This window comes from Mya arenaria, chromosome 4 (genome assembly GCF_026914265.1).
Source record: "Mya arenaria isolate MELC-2E11 chromosome 4, ASM2691426v1".
In the NCBI taxonomy this organism is placed as follows: Eukaryota; Metazoa; Mollusca; class Bivalvia; order Myida; family Myidae; genus Mya; species Mya arenaria.
The window spans coordinates 66,400,624-66,419,010 of NC_069125.1; the positions used below are offsets into that span (position 1 = coordinate 66,400,624).

The 18,387-nt window shown below is 36.7% G+C and overlaps 2 protein-coding genes across 2 annotated transcripts; both read left to right on the plus strand.

Annotated features, from left to right (window-relative positions):
* The first annotated feature begins 188 nt into the window (after positions 1-188).
* On the plus strand, positions 189-14,630 carry LOC128232500 (acetoacetyl-CoA synthetase-like). Its single transcript, XM_052946072.1, has 18 exons — positions 189-393; positions 3,574-3,677; positions 3,969-4,086; positions 4,358-4,471; positions 4,659-4,756; positions 4,993-5,107; positions 5,307-5,385; positions 5,546-5,696; positions 5,976-6,056; positions 7,758-7,882; positions 8,041-8,105; positions 9,834-9,956; positions 10,187-10,300; positions 10,486-10,611; positions 10,838-10,907; positions 13,255-13,313; positions 13,512-13,717; positions 13,967-14,630. The coding sequence occupies exons 1-18, from the start codon at positions 279-281 to the stop codon at positions 14,102-14,104; spliced, it is 2,001 nt and encodes a 666-aa protein (XP_052802032.1). The 5' UTR covers positions 189-278; the 3' UTR covers positions 14,105-14,630.
* Positions 14,631-14,818: 188 nt separating this feature from the next.
* On the plus strand, positions 14,819-17,251 carry LOC128232351 (uncharacterized). Its single transcript, XM_052945860.1, has 4 exons — positions 14,819-14,905; positions 15,156-15,621; positions 15,802-15,972; positions 16,144-17,251. Exons 2-4 carry the CDS (start codon positions 15,175-15,177, stop codon positions 17,107-17,109), a joined length of 1,584 nt encoding a protein of 527 aa, XP_052801820.1. The 5' UTR covers positions 14,819-14,905; positions 15,156-15,174; the 3' UTR covers positions 17,110-17,251.
* The last annotated feature ends 1,136 nt before the right edge of the window (positions 17,252-18,387 follow it).

The following is an 18,387-nucleotide window of genomic DNA, read 5'->3' on the forward strand; positions in this document are numbered from 1 at the left end:
ATAAATCCTATTATATTTAAGCTTCAAACTTAATTAGAAGAAGTGATGTTTAAATGTTCTATATCATTATTTTTAACATAACTCGAGTACTATGAAATTTAAACATTAATGCTTATAAACAAAAGGGTTTAAAAAAACAGCACACTTTTTTCAAGCGCAACTGTTTCCGTGTTACAGCTGTTCCGAGGCACTACCGGCATCCGTTTACAAGTGTTTGTTGTTGTTTGGGTTTCTTAAATATTAGTTTTTAAAGCTAAGTATAAGCATTCCACTCTAATATGGATGCTGGGGAAAGAAATGACCCAATGACAATGTGGAAGCCGGACGTTGGTAGACTGACAAGGTCTACAAAGCTTAGAAAACTTATCAATGCCAAATATGGAACTTGTCTTGGTATGGAAACATTTTCAAAATGAATGATTTGTGTAATAGATGATGCATAAAACATGCTCAATTGATCATTGTGCCCCTATATTGAAAAAGGAAATGAGGGTATTATAATTAAAATTAGTTTTTACTCTTGTTTATGCTTTGTTTAAAGCTGCACTCTCACAGATTGAATGATATGACAACTTTTTAATTTTTTGTCTTGGAACGAGCCAATTCTTGCGAAAATCCATGGAAAACAGTTACATGAGACTGCTGACAAACAATGAGATCACAGATTTTAACATTTAAGTTCATAAATTGATGTTTTATGCATTTTTTAAAACCGTTATTAACAGTTTAAGCCACAGGTGCGCATCACATTGCAGTAATACATCCTTTTTTTATATTTTTTTTCTATTATTTATTCATTTCGGTCAAGATAGTGAATACATGTCATTTAAAAAAATTATTCCACAATTTTTCATGAAAGAAAATTAGTATAATATATAAATAAATATAAGGTGAACATGTGCAAAAATTCATTAATTCCAAACGGACCTAATCAATAGAGCATAGTTCCTAAAAAAATTGAGATAATCTAATAATTTTTACTGTTCTGATAAGGTAAGATTCCCATTTACATAAAAAATATAACTTTTATGCTAGTAAGATTGACCTTTACGGCATATTCAGACAAAATGCACTGACCCGAAACTGAAATTCGCCATTACGAAAGAACTGGGAGGTTGAAAAACAACTGATTTTTCACCCCTAAAACAAGTTAAAAACAGACTGACATGCAAACTTTCCGTGTGCATTACAAAGACAAGCTTAAAATATCATTCCTACCGTTAAAAACTCGTTGAGTAAGACGCGTATTTATCCAAATCGAACGTTTTTTGTTGCAGTATTTCTGCTTTCACTTCGAATCACCTACTTGAAATTTTGACCTTGACCGCCACTCGGCTATGACTTAAATACACGAAGCGTTTTCATTGGACGGCTTCCATCGACTTTCCTTGTTATAATGACATAATTGGAAAAACATTCAAATGTTGTCCACAAGTCCCTTTAAGAAAAGGCAGAGTTCACAATTAATTTAAAAGGGATGCAGAATGAATTATAAATGAGAATTGGAACTCGAAAAATTGAAGATGTTGGGGTTTGACTAAAGACGCTTTCCATTGATTAATGATTGAATGCAGACACCATTGGCAGACGTATGAACCTTTGGCAATGACAGAGAGGAATATTTAGGTCTCCCCAAGTGGGAGGTTGGGTTCAAAAGCGGTAGAATGTCTTATTCCTTAAATTTTCAGCCAAAAACAATGATGGAAACAATGTAAGCAAACACTTGATATTTGTTACTATTTTAAGATTTTTGGAAAATACGCATAAAATACGTCATGGTTCAGAGTGTAGTCAGTGTTTTTGATTGAGAAACACAAGGAATATTTACCTCTGACTTTTAAAATCTAGTTAATATTCAGTGAGTTGCAAATAAATCAAGTCAGACTGCCCAAACAGGGTTATTGTTGTTTTATGGCTTAAACCGTCACTGACGGTTTAACAAAATTGCATAAAACATCAATTTTTTAACTTATGAAAATCTGCAATTTGATCTTTTGTCAGCAGTCTTATATCACTGGTTCCCATGCATTTTTCGCAAAAATTGGCTCATTCCAAGACAAATAATAAAGATGTTGTCAAAACGTTCAATCTGTGAGAGTGTAGCTTTAAGGCAATTCCCGAAACAGAAACATGAATTTAAGTCTTTGATCCCAGTCAATCAAGCTTTTCCAGTCTTGAGATACCGTCCCTCAGTTGCTCTCTTCGCCTAAGAATTTGCAAACAAAGCAATCTTGAACACTGATTTTTAAAACCAATAATCGGTTTTTGTATATGTATTTTTGGAATTAATTATGTTTAGAAGTACTTCTTACATTCCATAAAAATCAGAAATAATGAAGACCATTGAAGGTTCAATTTCTTTTAATAAACAAAAAGTGGCTAAGGATACAAGCTCAGATGGCAATGAAATAACAACCTATTTGGCCTGCACATGCAGCAAGAAGGTATCTCCCAAATGCAAAGGAATCCAAGCAAGTACAAGCTCTATTTCTCCAAATTCCTTTGAGATAAAATTCAAAGTACTAGTCCAAATCAAATCTTAGGTTTTAGAATGAGAGATTTTCTATGTGAACAAGAAGTGCTATCAACCAAGTCCTATGCAATGCTGTGCTAGCGGAGAGAGCTGTCTAGGTCCATCTGTCCATTATTCAGGTAGTTGCTTGGCAAGAAATGCTCCAAAATAAGGCTATAAGGCATCAATTCCAATTGCAATCTTGAGTTTTATCTGTACCCATTTGTCAAACCCAATTTGTTTAAACTTCATGACTTTATCTTTTTAATCATTAATGAATGTAGGAAATATTATACAGTTATTGCATGATTATTTTGGTCAATAGTGATCCTTGGTGTCGGGGATGAGATTCTGAACTAATGCCCTCAGCCGATATTATTATAGATATAAATGTTCTGTTACCTAATCAAAAGTTTATCTGAAAAAAAAGAAAATAACTGTTTCATTATCTGATCAAAATTTTATTTAAACGAAGTGTTAAAAAAGTTAAAAATAAATTTAAAAAATATAATTTATTACAATTAAATAAAAGCACAAAAAATAAGTGATTTGTGTATAATGTATATATATAATGAATATAGTAAAAAAAGAAAAAAAGAAAAAAGGGGGAGGTGGGGGAGAGAATCTCAGTGAATTAAAATACCTATGTTTTAGTGCTCATACCAATATATCAACTTGGGGACAAGTGCACCTCTGGAATGGCTTGACATGACCAATCCAAAGTCCAATCATTAGGTAAGGCCAAAAGGAACACTACCCTTCCTAGGGAAACCCCTCTGACCCTAGATTGTTTTTACCCTAAATAAATTAATCTGATATGTGTTTGGCATAAAGAAGCTGAGATTTAATTTTCAAAATGCCGAAATGTCAACCTTATTTCACTGAATTGACATGACTTTTATCTCTTAGACCTATCATTTTTTAGACTGTTGCCCTAAACACAGATTATTTTTAGCGTTCAATGAATCATTTGGACATAACTAGGTTTTCCTTTAATAGCTTTCAAGTGTATATTCAATTCTGTTCAAATGCACATATAAATCAAATTATACTGTTTTTAGAGAACTACAGAGATTTTCAACGCTGGTCCTGTGAAAACTATGCTGAATTTTGGGCAGAGGTTTGGGACTTCACAGGGGTTGTCCACTCACGGTCGTACACTTCTGTATGTTAAACTTGATTTTCCTTATTTTTGTTTACTTCTTAAATTATTTGGTGTGTTTTTTTGTACATTATGAATACATATACCTTTAGTTCTTCTAAAGGCTTAGCCTAAGTTAGCCCTAGGTATGCTTTTGGTAAACTGTTCAGTATCTAATATATTCACAATGTTGAAATTCAAGTCCAGCTTTTCTATACCAATTTAAATATCACAATTTGACTCCTTATACAGGATTCTAAAAGTTTTTATTTTATTTTAAATTCAGCTCTTGTGCAAATCTGCTTCTTTTTAAAGGTTGTGGACAAAACAAAGAAAATTACGGACATTCCTGAGTGGTTTATAGGGAGTCAACTGAACTTCGCTGAAAATCTTCTTAGATTTGATGATGACAAAGTGGCCATTTATTCCACAGGTAATTATGCGTGTAGGTGCATCACTTGCAAGTTCTTTTAACATTGTCATGAAGGATACTGAATATTAGTTTTGTAAATGATCAAACATTAAGAAGAGTTGTGTGATAGATGACACATATTTTGATTAACTGAGATTTTGTGTGACTGTTGTTGTTATTTTCATCGATATCAAGAGTTTCAAATGGCAAATAAAATCAAACTGTAATATTGGGACAAAAGGAATGGTAGTGAAAATTATTCATGATTAACATAATATGTGTTCCTTATAAGGTGAAGGAAGAGAAAAGATCGAGGCAATAACATTCAAGGAACTTGGACAGAAGGTGGCAGTGTATGCATCAGCAATGAGGAGACTCGGTGTGACAGTTGGTGATAGGGTTGTAGGTAGGAAAATATGTCTTCATTTTCTTGATAATTACATGATTGTCTTAAGCTTTTAAGTGTAAATGTATGTTTTACTTATCCTTTATCTGACAGAAAATCTTTGAGGCTGTGACATTAATTTATGTCCTTATTATTAGGTATTTATCGAACAGAATTAAATCACGTTATCAATTTCTAAATCCTTCAGGGTACATCCCCAACTGTCCTGAGGCGGTGATTGCGATGCTGGCTGCCGCCAGTATTGGGGCAATCTGGAGCTCTACCTCGCCTGACTTTGGCGTTGTTGTATGTACAGTTTTATTATCACTATCAGTATTTAACACATGTTTATTCAATGAATTAGAATGTTTAACCCCTTTGTTTGGTCCCTCAAACCTACACATTGGCTGGTTTTAATGTAAGAAAATATTGGAAAAGTATGAATTTTTAAAGCTCAAACTTTTGTTAGCATGCATGTTATATAGTATAGTGAAAGACTCATGAGTAACTGACTAATTAAGAACTAATGGCTTGTTAATCAGGGCGTGCTGGACAGATTCTCCCAGATCCAGCCCAAGATGATCTTCAGTGTGAACGCTGTCCACTACAATGGCAAGGTCTATGACCACCTCGAGAAACTGGAGAAAGTTGTACAGGGTAATAAATTTTATCTTGTTGTGATGAGTTGCATTGTATTTCTTTGCTCAAAGGTTGTAAGTAGCATATTACAACTGAAAAACAAACAGATGATACCAGTTTTATATTAGTAATTATAATCTCACCAAACTTTTGCCAAAGATAATGGTTACATCCTGCTAAAATCTTCAAACTATCCACTTGTGCATGTACCTTTCAGGTTTACCTGAACTGGAAAAAGTTATAGTCATTCCATTTGTACCATCAGCTTCTTGTAAAATCAGCAACATTAAAAGCAGGTAAATGATAAAAAACAATTCAATGATTTTGACTTATAACAGATGTTATCCCACTTTTTAAGTTCTGCCATTTGGTAAATTCGTTAACATTTCATTCCTGTGACTGTCAAAAAATAATCTGATCAGTATATTAAAGTGAAGCAACCTTTTGTCATTCCAGCATAATGTTGGAAGATTTCCTGCAGTCGGGTATTGTTGATGGTCAGGTCCCAGTGCTGAGGTTTGAGCAGGTTCCATTCAGTCACCCCATGTTCATCATGTACTCCTCGGGCACCACAGGGGCTCCTAAATGTATGGTCCACTCTGTTGGGGTAAGAAATGGACAATGGCATAAAAGTAAGACCGTGGATAGTGTGAAAAGTCCAGGCTTTGAAATAAATTTGCTGCTCCAATAGGTCGTTTCTTAAATGATTCTTAAAAAGGTTTTTTAAACACAAAACATGTTACTAAAACTCAGTTGATGGTATAGGTACTGATATTTCTTTAACTTTTGTCTGGTTCTTGCTATTTGCTAGCTGTTGCTGGGTGCAGATTTTTCCCATTTATCATGATTAACACTGCTATTTTCTTACTCAATGTGATGTTTAAAGGGTACACTAATGAAGCACCTGGAGGAGCACATGGTACAGGGTGACCTTACAAGGGACGATGTCATGATGTATTACACTACAGTGAGTAGCAGTTCAGAGTTAATAAATAAATTTTGTTAGGTCCATTTTTAGCTCTACTGGCCAAAGGCCAGAAGAGCTTATGCGATGGTAATGTGTATGTAGTATGTGCGTCCGTGCATCTGTAAACAATTCCTTGTTAACACGATACAGCCTTCAGTTTTGATTGTATCTGGATGAAACTTGTACAGTATCTACATATCCATTAGAGCTCGGTTCCTTTCGAAAACCATGCATAAAACCATGCATGCCTAGAATATAGGCCTTGATAGTATTAAAAAAACAGTGACTTGTTAACAGTTCCTTGTTAACATGATACAGACTTCAGTTTTGATTGTACAGTATCTAGATATCCATTAGAGCATGGTTCCTTTCGAAAACCAGCCAGATCCGCCTATGCATGCCTAGATTATGGGCCTTGATAGGATAAAAAAAATGCTATTGTATAAACAATTGCTTGTTAACACGATACAGTCTTCAGTTTTGATTGTATATGGATGGAACTTGTACAGTATTTGGATATCCATTAGACCTCGGTTCCTTTCGAAAACCAGCTAGATCTGCCCAGGCATGCCTAGATTATGGGCCTTAAAATGATTAGATTATGGGCCTTGATTGTATAAAAAAACGCTATTGTGTAAAAAATGCTTGCGAAAATGATAGAGTCATCAGTTGTGAGTGTATCTCGATGATACTTGTACAGTATTCAGATATCCATAAGAGGTTGGTTCTTTTCGAAAACAGTAATGTTGACCACATAAACCCAGCCAGTAGAGCATAGGCCCTTTAGGGCCTCTTGTTAATAAGTGTAGTGATGTTGTTTTTGTGATGGAAAATGGAGCCGAAATTCAGCCACATTCACAATCCTAAAAAGTATACTTTATTCACAAAAATCAGACTCAAAATACGCAAACCTGAGAAGAAAACAAATTGTTTTTAAACTCCCAACAAGTCAGCTGGTACAGATATATCTAAATGCAGGCTTATCTCTAAAATTTCTTCAAACATAAGATCTTAAAACACAAAAAGGTAATAAAAACCACTGAAGTCTTCTCTTTCACATGAGTTTGGACCAACTTCCTGTAGGTTTCCTTAAATTACGGTGATGAAGACACTAAATTATTCGGAAATATTATTGTCTTTGTGCACAAAGTCTTAATTAAGTGTTCTAATTTTAATAAAATATAGGTTGATTCATCCTTGGATTAAATCAGTTGTGTACACATTCATTTGTTGTGTAAAAGGTAGAGGTAATATCTTGATGTATTTTTCTCCCACCTCAGATTTTTATAAGTAGATCCAATAATTTAACAATGCTAGAAATTCTTATATTGCCCACGGGCGAAGATAAAATCCCCGTATGGAACTCATTTTTAATGCTCACCACATTGTTATTACCTCTGTAACATCATGGATATCTTGTCTTGTGACAATATTTAGAACGCTAATTAATTATTTCTCGCTTCAAATGTCACCATAAAACAGTTTTCACGCACATTTCAATAAATAATGCTTCACTCTCCTTAGAACTATTTAACGACCGATTTGACTATTCACATAGTCTGAATCACTGCGCGCATATCCATGACAACCACGAATTATCGCATATCCATACGCAATTATTTCTTGCACTCTCGGCCATGGGAGATACTTATAATCTCTGCATGTAGTATGTAAATCATGGTAAGAATTGCCGTATCTCAGGTAGGTTGGATGATGTGGAACTGGCAGGTGTCTGTGCTGGCGGTGGGAGCTGCTATTGTCCTGTATGATGGATCTCCCCTTGTACCACATGATAACATCCTATGGGATATTGTTGACAATGTCAGGTAGGAGAATACGCTATTCAAACAGTGATAAAGGGTACATAATGGATATATAAATAAGCTTTGGTCAAATTATTATTCTAGTTTTTTGTAGGAATATAAGCTCATTTCTATATGAAATATGTCTTCATCCAACTAAATCCTGACCATTTTTGTTCCAGTGTAACGGCCCTTGGCACCAGTGCAAAATGGTTGGCTGTGATGGAAAATAAAGGACTCAGACCAGGTATTTAAGGACAACTTAATTTATTATGCCCCCTTTTGAAAAAAGTGGGGTATATTGTTTTGCACATGTCGGTCGGTCGGTCTGTCTGTCTGTCGGTCGGTCGGTCGGTCGGTCGGTAGGAATACCAAATGGTTTCCGATCAATAACTTGAGAACGCTTTGACCGAGGGACCTCATACTTGGTATGTGTATTGGTCATGACCAGCAGATGAACCCTATTGATTTTGAGGTCAGTGGGTCAAAGGTCAAGGTCAGTGTGACCTTTACATGAAAAACGGTTTCCGATCAATAACTTGAGAACGCTTTGACCCAGGAACCTCATACTTGGTAGGTGTATTGGTCATGACCAGCAGATGAACCCTATTGATTTTGAGGTCAGTGGGTCAAAGGTCAAGGTCAGTGTGACCTTAACATGAAAAACGGTTTCCGATCAATAACTTGAGAACGCTTTGACCCAGGGACCTCATACTAGGTAGGCTTATTGGTCATGACCAGCAGATGAACCCTATTGATTTTGAGGTCAGTGGGTCAAAGGTCAAGGTCAGTGTGACCTTTACATGAAAAACGGTTTCCGATCAATAACTTGAGAACGCTTTGACCCAGGAACCTCATACTTGGTAGGTGTATTGGTCATGACCAGCAGATGAACCCTATTGATTTTGAGGTCAAAGGTCAAGGTCAGTGTGACCTTAACATGAAAAACGGTTTCCGATCAATAACTTGAGAACGCTTTGACCCAGGGACCTCATACTAGGTAGGCTTATTGGTCATGACCAGCAGATGAACCCTATTGATTTTGAGGTCAGTGGGTCAAAGGTCAAGGTCAGTGTGACTGTAAGCTGAAAAAAGGTTTTCTGATTGTCCATATTTTATTTTCTTATATAGTAGACAGTAGAAATTTATATGTCACTAAATGCATGAGTTGAAGTATCAGTTTTCAGTGAACATCTAGTTTAATTATGCCCCCCTTCGAAGCAGAGGGGTTATATAATTGCTTTGCACATGTCGGTCGGTCTGTTGGAAGACCAAAGCTTGTCCGAGTGATAACTCAACAATTCCCGGACCTATGGTCATCAAACTTGACATGAAGATTAGGTATGACCAGTAGATGACCTGCCTCATATGCATCCAATGACAAATCAGCTGTCATTTCAGTCCATGCATATTTCATTCAATTGTCCAAATATTTCTGGCAACTTGGCGCTCAGGGGGCATAATGTTTGACAAACATCTCTTGTTTGAAATTAACATGTACCTCTTTAGAATTATTCACCTCTGAAAATACTTATGAAAATAGAAGATTACCAATGTATGTATTCAAACCTTTGGAATTGAGAATTGAGAACTGAAAGAACTAATATTTTTATTACGGATAATATTTATTTAATCCTCTCACTATGTTTATGTTGTGCTATGGTTCTGTGATTGTTAAACCAATTTTTAATAGTATGATTTAAAGATTGAATGACCATTGACTATGTTATGCGCTGAGACTATGTTATACCCTGAATTAATGTATTTTTTCGGATTTTGTATGCATGGGCATATTGCCTATTATATTCTGAAATAAACTCTAATCTGGAAACATTTGTCCAAAATCTCACTGTTAACAGTTTAGGATTCAAGTAAATTCTGATTATCATGTATTCCAACCATATATTCCTTTCAAAATATATACTTAAGTATATTTGATGTGCTTCTGTATTTCAATGTGAACATTATTACCCAGGCACCACCCACAAGTTGTCGAGTCTACGTATGATCCTGTCAACTGGTTCCCCACTCATGCCCAACAGCTACGACTATGTGTACAGGGAGATCAAGAGCGACCTGCTGCTCGGGTCAATTACTGGTGAGACATCATGACAAGTATAAAACAAATTCTTAAAATGTCAAACTAATAGCTGTGTTCATTTTGACAAAAAGAAAGCATGTATGGTTATCATAAAATAGTTGCCAGCTCTCAGAGTCTGCTGATGGATTTACTTGACCTAACTTGTCTATTCAAATATATTTACCAGTGCTTTAACTACACTACTTAACTACAACTATTATAATATTGAGTGTTCTTTCTCTTTTCAGGTGGTACAGACATTATAGCCTGTTTTATGGGTCATACGTGGGATGCCCCGGTGTACAGGGGGGAAATACAGCAGATGCTTCTTGGTTGTGATATGGCCACCTTCGATGAAAATGGTAAGATCAGTAGAAATTAATAATTCTTAACAAGCATGTGTCAGTTTTGTTTTTGACAGACATTTTATTCAATACTGACAATTGCAAGGACATTGATCTGTTTATTTTTTTAATTTCCTTCAAGAATACCTACCGAAAGACTATTTTGGCTATTAGGTGACAGTTAGCCCTATTCTTTTGTGCAGGTAAACGTGTGTATGATGAGGATGGTGAACTGGTGTGTTTCACTCCCTTCCCCTCCATGCCAACCAAGTTCTGGAACGATCCCCATGGAGACAAATACAGGAAGGCTTACTTTGAATCCTACCCAGGTAATCAATACATTGCCACGTTTGAAATATAATTATACAACCTATTTTGACACAATTATTCTAACAAGAGATAACCTTGTTTGCAAACTTCAGTTGCATGTTCCTGAAATCAAGATTAAGGTGCATTAGTTTTATTGCATACTAGACAAATTCAAAACCGAAAACACATGAATGATAAAAAACAAGCTTACCTAGATGTACTTGTTACATCAAGTATGTGTTACAGGTGTGTGGGCCCATGGTGACTACTGCAAGTTCAACAGCGAGACAGGGGGCTTCATCATGCTGGGGAGAAGGTTCGGGATTTAGTTGATAAAGATGTCTTTCAAATGTACCATTTTTAGCTCCACTGGCCGAAGGCCATGGAGCTTATGTCGTCACAGATTGTCCGTCGTGAGTGCGTGCGTGCGTGCGTGCGTAAACTTTTACTTTAAACGACATCTCCTCTGAAACTGATAAGCAGATTTTGACAAAACTTCACAGGAATGTTCCTTTGGTGGTCCTTTACCAAAATTGCTCAAATGGTTCCGGTCCATTGCACAATATGGCCGCCAGAGCTAAAAATAGCAAAATCTTTAAACGACATCTCCTCTGAAACGGTTCGGCAGATTTTGATTAAACTTGACAGTAATGTTCCTTGGGTGGTCCTTTATTAAAATTGCTCAAATGGTTCTGGTCCATTGCACAATATGGCCGCCACAGCTAAAAATAGCAAAATCTTTAAACGACATCTCCTCTGAAACGGATTGGCAGATTTTGATGAAACTTGACAGAATTGTTCCTTGGGTGGTCCTTAACCAAAATTGCTCAAATGGTTCCGGTCCGCTGCACAACATGGCTGCCAGGGCAAAAAAATAGAAAAACCTTTAAAGAACATCTTCTCAGAAACCGATGATCAGATTTTGATGAAACTTAACAGAAATGTTCCTTGGATGGTCCTTTATCAAATTTGCTTCAATGGTTTCAGTCCACTGCACAATATGGCCCCCAGAGGTAAAAATAGAAAAACCTTTAAATGACTTCTCCTCAGAAACCGATGATCGTATTGCAATGAAACTTGACAGAAATGTTACTTGGGTAGTCCTTAACCAAAATAGCCCAAACAGTTCTGGTCTGCTGCACAACATGGGCACCAGAGCTAAGAATAGAAAAAAACGTTAAACTACATCTTCTCAGAAACCAATTATCAGATTTTGATGAAACTTTACATAAATGTTCATCGGGATGCCCTTAAACCAAAATTGCCCAAATGGTTCTGGTCCGCTGCACAACATGGCTGCGAGAGTTAAAAATAGAAAAACCTTTAAGGACTTCTCGTCCGCAGTCTTCACGAAAAACATTTTAACCTACTAGCCAGTTGGACTAGCATAATGGCATATTTTACTAGTCCGAATGACAATCTAGTAGTCCGACTATTTTGCCACATTATAAAACTGTATGCTTGAGGTAAATACCTATTTCAATTGAGCAGCTTGCAGTTTGAGTAAACATTTCTTTATTATGATGCTCATGCAGTGATAGGGAGTGACATCCTTCTGTTGGGAATAGTGCTCCTTGTTTTTCAGAACCTATGGGTACTAAAAACAAAAGGCATCTTGCTTGAATAGACTGTAATAATATCAACATGGTTAGAAAAGAAATGCCATGCTTTAATAGCTTTGATTACATTTTACTACTGAATTACCTCCCTTTAATAGAAAAAAAAATAATGTCTTAATTTTTCACGTATAGCATCTTTAAATAATTTTTAAACAATAATAATTTATGAGTAAACATATAAGCATAAAGTTCTCACAAAAAGATCAATTTAAAAACCTTACATTTATACATAGGAAAGTATATATAGACTGAACATTAATTTTCGTTTAAGTGACATTCTGAAAGTTTATGAAACAGCTATTTTTAGTAACTTAAATGGCCGAAAAGTGTAAGTGAAACACCAAGTCGATTCTATCTCGTCAGTTCTTGTTCAGGTTAGATATTTGCTTCATAATCTATTCAGATTAAATGTTAACCGATGATCAGATTTTGATGGAACTTGACAGAAATGTTCCTTGGGTGGTCATTAACCAAAATTTGTTAAATGGTTCCAGTCCACTGCACACCATGGCTGCCAGAGCTAAAAAATAAAAAAAACTTTATACGACTTGTCGTCGAAACCGATGACCTTTTTTCGATAAAACTTGACAGAAATGTTTGTTTGGTGCTCCTTTACTCAAATTGCCCAAATCATTTCGGTCCACTGCACAACATGGCAGCCAGAGCTATTTAAGTAAAAAAATTTTTTAAATAACTTCTCAAAAATTGATGATTGTATTTCTATGAAACTTGACGAAAGCACAGGCACTGATGTGCCTCTTGTTATGTTAGAAACCTTTAAATTTGGCTGCCATCGGTCATGACTACTATGACTGACACAAATACAAGTTAAAATTTATCACTGAAATTGGAGTTTTCACAGTGTTGTTGAACTCTAACTGCAGATCTTGTATCTTGAAAGTGTTTACAATTTTTTTTACAGGAACTTGAATACTCAATTAACAATATGTGTTTACAAACTAAGTGAAAAAATGTTATATAGTGTTTAATACTTTAAATGTTAATGAAGTTGATAGTTATTACCACAATGTTGCCTTATTTCAGTGATGGTACATTGAATCCAAATGGTGTGCGCTTTGGGAGCTCTGAAATATACTATATAGGTGAGATTTTGAATTCAATTCATCTTGATGATACCGTACATTGTAGCATGGCTTCATTATTTACTGTTAAATTCTCTTGAGATTATTGAATGACAGTACATATGTATGTAAGTATATTCGTACAGATGTATAATTATTGCTTGTTTTGATGGAACATAAAAGAGCTATATAATTTTTATGCTTAATCATATCCCACAGTGGAATCCTTCAAAGAAATTCAGGACAGCATCTGCGTAGCTCAGCGCTGCAGGGATCTCTCAGAAGAGCGGGTTATACTGTTCCTGAAGATGGCACCAGGGGCTCCGTTCACTCCAGATCTGGTTAACAACGTAAAGACCTGTATCAGGAAACACCTGTCAGCACGACATGTCCCTGCCTTTGTGCTTCCTTGTACGGACATTCCAGTAAGTTATTTAGCTGCTCACAGCTTTACTGACACTTGCTTTCTTCTATCTAGTCCTAAACTTAGATATGTTAAATATGCATAAATAAAAAAACAGATTAATTCACAATTCGAAAGATAAAAGAAGTTTTTATCAACAGACGGGATAGTACCGTGTATAATAAGCAAAACTCCTTTTTTCATACATACTAAGTGCTAACAAATGAAATATTTTTGTATTTATATCTCAATGGTGTACACATCGTTTCAGTACACAATCAGTGGTAAGAAGGTGGAGGTGGCTGTCCGGCGTGTGATCGCGGGTCAAGAGGTTCTACAGAAGGGGGCACTGGCCAACCCGGACTGTCTACTACAGTATGCCAATATACCAGAGCTCCAGGGATACTGACACAGTCATGATACACTCACATCCGGCTTCTGTCTTACACAAACGTTTCTGGCCTGGTTGTAAAGAGCAATGAAAAAAGCAGGCTTTTTACTTTTAAACACGTTTATGTATATGTTTAGCTTAGAGGCAACTAAGGAATTAACCCTAATGTGTGAGGAAAATATGCTTCATGTATATCTTGATATTAAAGACCGTTTAATGCTAGCTGAATCGAATACTGAGGAAAAGGGAAATGCTTGAAATACTATATTTATTTCATAAATTATGTATACTATGTAACGGCTTTGTTGAGAACTACAAAAAGCATCTTAGTAATTAAATCAACTCAGTGAAAAAAATGTTTTATTTATAAGTTCATTTAAAGAAAGGTAACAATGATTTTATACAAGGGTCATCCGGTGAAAGGTTAACATATTCTTAAGTATAATCATATAAACATGTACTGACTTTGTTCTATTTTGTTGTGTGTTTTAAGTTTTATTTATTAAAATGTATTTATTGAATAAAATGTTACTGTGAAATGTGAGTGAATGTTTGTTTTCCATTCAGGGGAAATAATCCGTTTTTAAAGATTCTTAAGGAGTGTTTTGGTTATCTCCCATTCGACACGCTTTTTAAAAATAACTAGGCTAAAAATAAAATGATGTCATTAAAACATGTTGAGACATAAAACAGGCATGCGCGTTTAACGTACAATATCGTATATAAATACAACGAGATCAAATGTCGGGTACAAAACTCAACAATATCAGTGTGAGAAGATACCACAATCGCTTTCTTGTACTTTCTTCACCGTAAAAAGTGAGTAGGTCTAAATGTAAACTAGAGGTGTTATTCATGTAATAATATCTTAAACAAAACATCTCGTTGTATCGATGTTCAAGTAAATTAAAATATGAGTACATGACTATAAGTATTAAAGCTTTGCTTTAAAAGCATAATCCTAGGTAAGTTGCATTGCGGCTCTCCATTCATGTATTATGTACAGTAAATTGGTATGCATCACGGGTGCGTATTCCCTACTGAACGAAACCGGCTTTAATGTTGACAGATACAGGTAACAACGAACCATGGCTGGACTTCCACCAGGGGGTGTCTTCGAGCTGGCCATTTGCTTTGACACAACTGGTTCCATGTCTCGCGTGATCGACGAAGTGAAGGGGCGCGTGCAGGATATGATCCAGCGGCTTCAGGCGGACATCCCCGCAATCCGTATCGCTGTTCTTGCCCACGGAGACTACTGCGATGCCGAGGTGTTTTACCTGGAGAAACATGTGGACTTCACCACGAACGTTGCGGAACTGACGGACTTTATCAACAATGTTGACGGTACGGGCGGGGGCGACCCGGAGGAGTGCTATGAGTACATGATGCGGCTCGTGCGGGGCCTGCAGTGGATGGCGGGCTCGCAGCGAGCGCTCGTGATGATCGGGGACTCCGTTCCGCACGAGCCAGGCTATGATCTGAACACCGACAACATAGACTGGCGACAGGAAGCGCGGGAATTCGCCAGCATGGTAGGTTTATCTGTATGTTATGAATGAGAAAGGACCGAATAGTGTCATTACTTAAAAAGTCTCAGCTTAATTTTTACTTTACAATATTTAATAATACAAAAAGTTTGTTAAAGGTACATTTCAAATGTTTTTTATTTGTTGGCGAAACCCTTTTAAATAGTTGACACTTCGTTCATACAGGGTATTAAGATATACGGCGTTCAGGCTTTTGAAGAGGAAGCCTCGGCGATGTTCTTTGAGGAGCTGGCCATGGTCACATCCGGGGAACATCTTCAGCTGAGCAACCTGTCCAATATCGTAGACTTCATCATGGCGATCTGCTATCGGGAGCGAGGTGCTGAATATCTAGATGTAAGTATTTCAATCTAGTATTGGCTTTCCGCAGTTTGAATAATGGAATTATTACTCGAGCTGACTTAGATAAATATTGCCGATTGATGAGTCTTTCATACATTTTATTCATAGTAAATGACTCCCATTACATTTTGGAAGCTATTATCGATTAAATTTGTCTACATTCAGAACTACGAGGCAGAGGTTAGGGCACGAGAGGCAAGAATGGGGCTTAACAAGGACTTGGAAGGGTTGTTCGGGGTGCTCCGGAGAGGAGATTCTGGCGCCTCTCTAAGAAGGGGTCACTCCAACGCCTCGCTTAAGAAAGGGAACTCCAATGCCTCACTCAGGCGGGGAAATTCCAATATCTCGCTCAGGAGGGTAAATTCCGCCCCATCACGGACGGGTTCCCTCGTCACTGCGGCCTCAACCCTGTCCACCATGTCTGCCGTGGCGGTACCGCCAACGCCCATCAGTCCTATAACATCCACCAGCACGTCGTCAGTGGTGATCACGGCATCTGCTTCTGTAAAGAGGATTAGGCAACCAAAACGTACCGTTAAATCACCAGCCATCAATCAGAAAAAAACATTACAAGGTAAACCTCGTGTACAGAAAATCGGTAAAACGAAAAGTGCTGTGTTAAAAGGGTTAGAAAGACAAACAGTACCCGACTCCAAATTTCTTTTAAAAGGAAGGACAGTGTGTCAAAGATGGTCGCAATGGAAATTGGCCATAAGAAATGATCGAACGGGCAGTAGCACGTTTCAGAAAGTCAATCCGAAAGCACTTGTTACACCTTTCTGGATAAAGAAAAGACTTTTTCCAAGAGACGCATTGGGCAGAAAAGCTCTGTATGAGGTGGCAGTACAACGAGGCCCACACAAGCGGAGACAGGTGGTGTTTTGTAAAGCTTGCACAATCAGGACGTGGACAAACTGGTACAAAGTCATATTCAACACCAAATCGGTGAAGATCCATTTGCAGAAGGTGTTACAGACACTTGGCGCCAATGTGTATGTGCGGCGTTTCCGCCTGGACGGACTCGGGAAGCGACAGAGAGAGCTCGTGCAGCGGTTCAAGGGTGGCCGGTTCTACAAGTATGCCTGGCAGTCCCCAGGGACGCCGCCCTCACTCACATGGGCGATGCAGTGACACGTTAGTTTATTTGAGGAATTTATCATTATTTCATTGAAATGATCTTGTGCCGTTTTTATGTAATTGTTATCTACGTTTATTTATTAACTTTATACACATATAACATGACCTGAAATTGATTAAAATTAACCTTGCCAAATCGCTTCGTTTTTGTTACTCCTCCGATAAGAGCAAATATGATCAGCTTTGATAACCTCCCTTTTATATCCCCTGTGTAAATGATTGTAAGATGGTTCTAGTGCGGAAAATATCCGAAGAATTGACATCCTTGGTATCGTCCTGTAAAATATGAGGATATATATAATATTTTTTTACTTTGCTTATGTAACTTAATCTTAAGATAACATATTAAGTCATCAAGCCTGTGAATTGTACACACTTAACACAGTTTCAGAATACCCATAACACATACTATTCACTCGCGGATCCAGGGGTTGGGCGCAGCCGGTGCCCCTACCCCTCCCCGAAATCTTCCAAGTTAAATTTATTTTAAAATCAATATCGGAGAAATAGGTAATACAATACGCTCAAATTGCACCATTTTTGACTAGAAATTGTTGCAATTTTCTTTTGGAGAGTACTCCGAAACTGCCCTGCAAACATTTTCAACTAATTAACTTTCGATTCTGAAGGAGGCGCGAATGTCAAAAGGTTGTTCCCCTAGGTTACGCCACCTCTAACATCAATTCCTGTAGCTGCCCCTGCTATATATATAGTTTTTTCTGCAGTAAAAACAATATAAAATATATGAAAGTCGTAATTACGTTTGAGCTAACCTTAGCAAGAAATGGGCCAGGTTTCGGATCGTCCACAATTGCTTCGATAATCTAAAATGTGTGCATGTACAGGGTGTGAACATGATTATATTTCATTCTAGCTTCTTAAATGATCTTGATTTTTTTAGACCCTTTCTTACGAAAGTCCGTGAGAACTCAATCTTGACTATTTTGATGCCTTTTTAGACAGGTTGCAATGCAGTCTCTTAATTCCATTGAATTAAAGGAAAATAAATAAATATTGATAATTTAAAGTCGTCCATTAATATCAGAATATCTAGATTTGCTATGGATAAGGTTCATACATGATCTTTATCTAACAAATCCATGGTTTATTTTATTTTATTGCGAGATTGACTTAAGCAAGAGTGGGAACTATCACCGTTATGTATTCTATTCTGTATTTTCCCATGAAAAGTAAATGCATAAGAAAATAATACCTAACTACAAAAGAATACAAGGACTGATAAAAGTCATTGTTAAGAAAACAATTCTTTAC

Coding starts and splice junctions, on each gene's coding strand:
- LOC128232351 (XM_052945860.1), top strand. CDS start 15,175: ATGGCTGGACTTCCACCAGGGGGTGTCTTCGAGCTGGCCATTTGCTTT. Junction 15,622..15,801: donor CGCGGGAATTCGCCAGCATG/GTAGGTTTATCT, acceptor TCGTTCATACAG/GGTATTAAGATATACGGCGT. Junction 15,973..16,143: donor GAGGTGCTGAATATCTAGAT/GTAAGTATTTCA, acceptor GTCTACATTCAG/AACTACGAGGCAGAGGTTAG.
- LOC128232500 (XM_052946072.1), top strand. CDS start 279: ATGGATGCTGGGGAAAGAAATGACCCAATGACAATGTGGAAGCCGGAC. Junction 6,057..7,757: donor TCATGATGTATTACACTACA/GTGAGTAGCAGT, acceptor GCCGTATCTCAG/GTAGGTTGGATGATGTGGAA. Junction 10,908..13,254: donor TTCATCATGCTGGGGAGAAG/GTTCGGGATTTA, acceptor GCCTTATTTCAG/TGATGGTACATTGAATCCAA.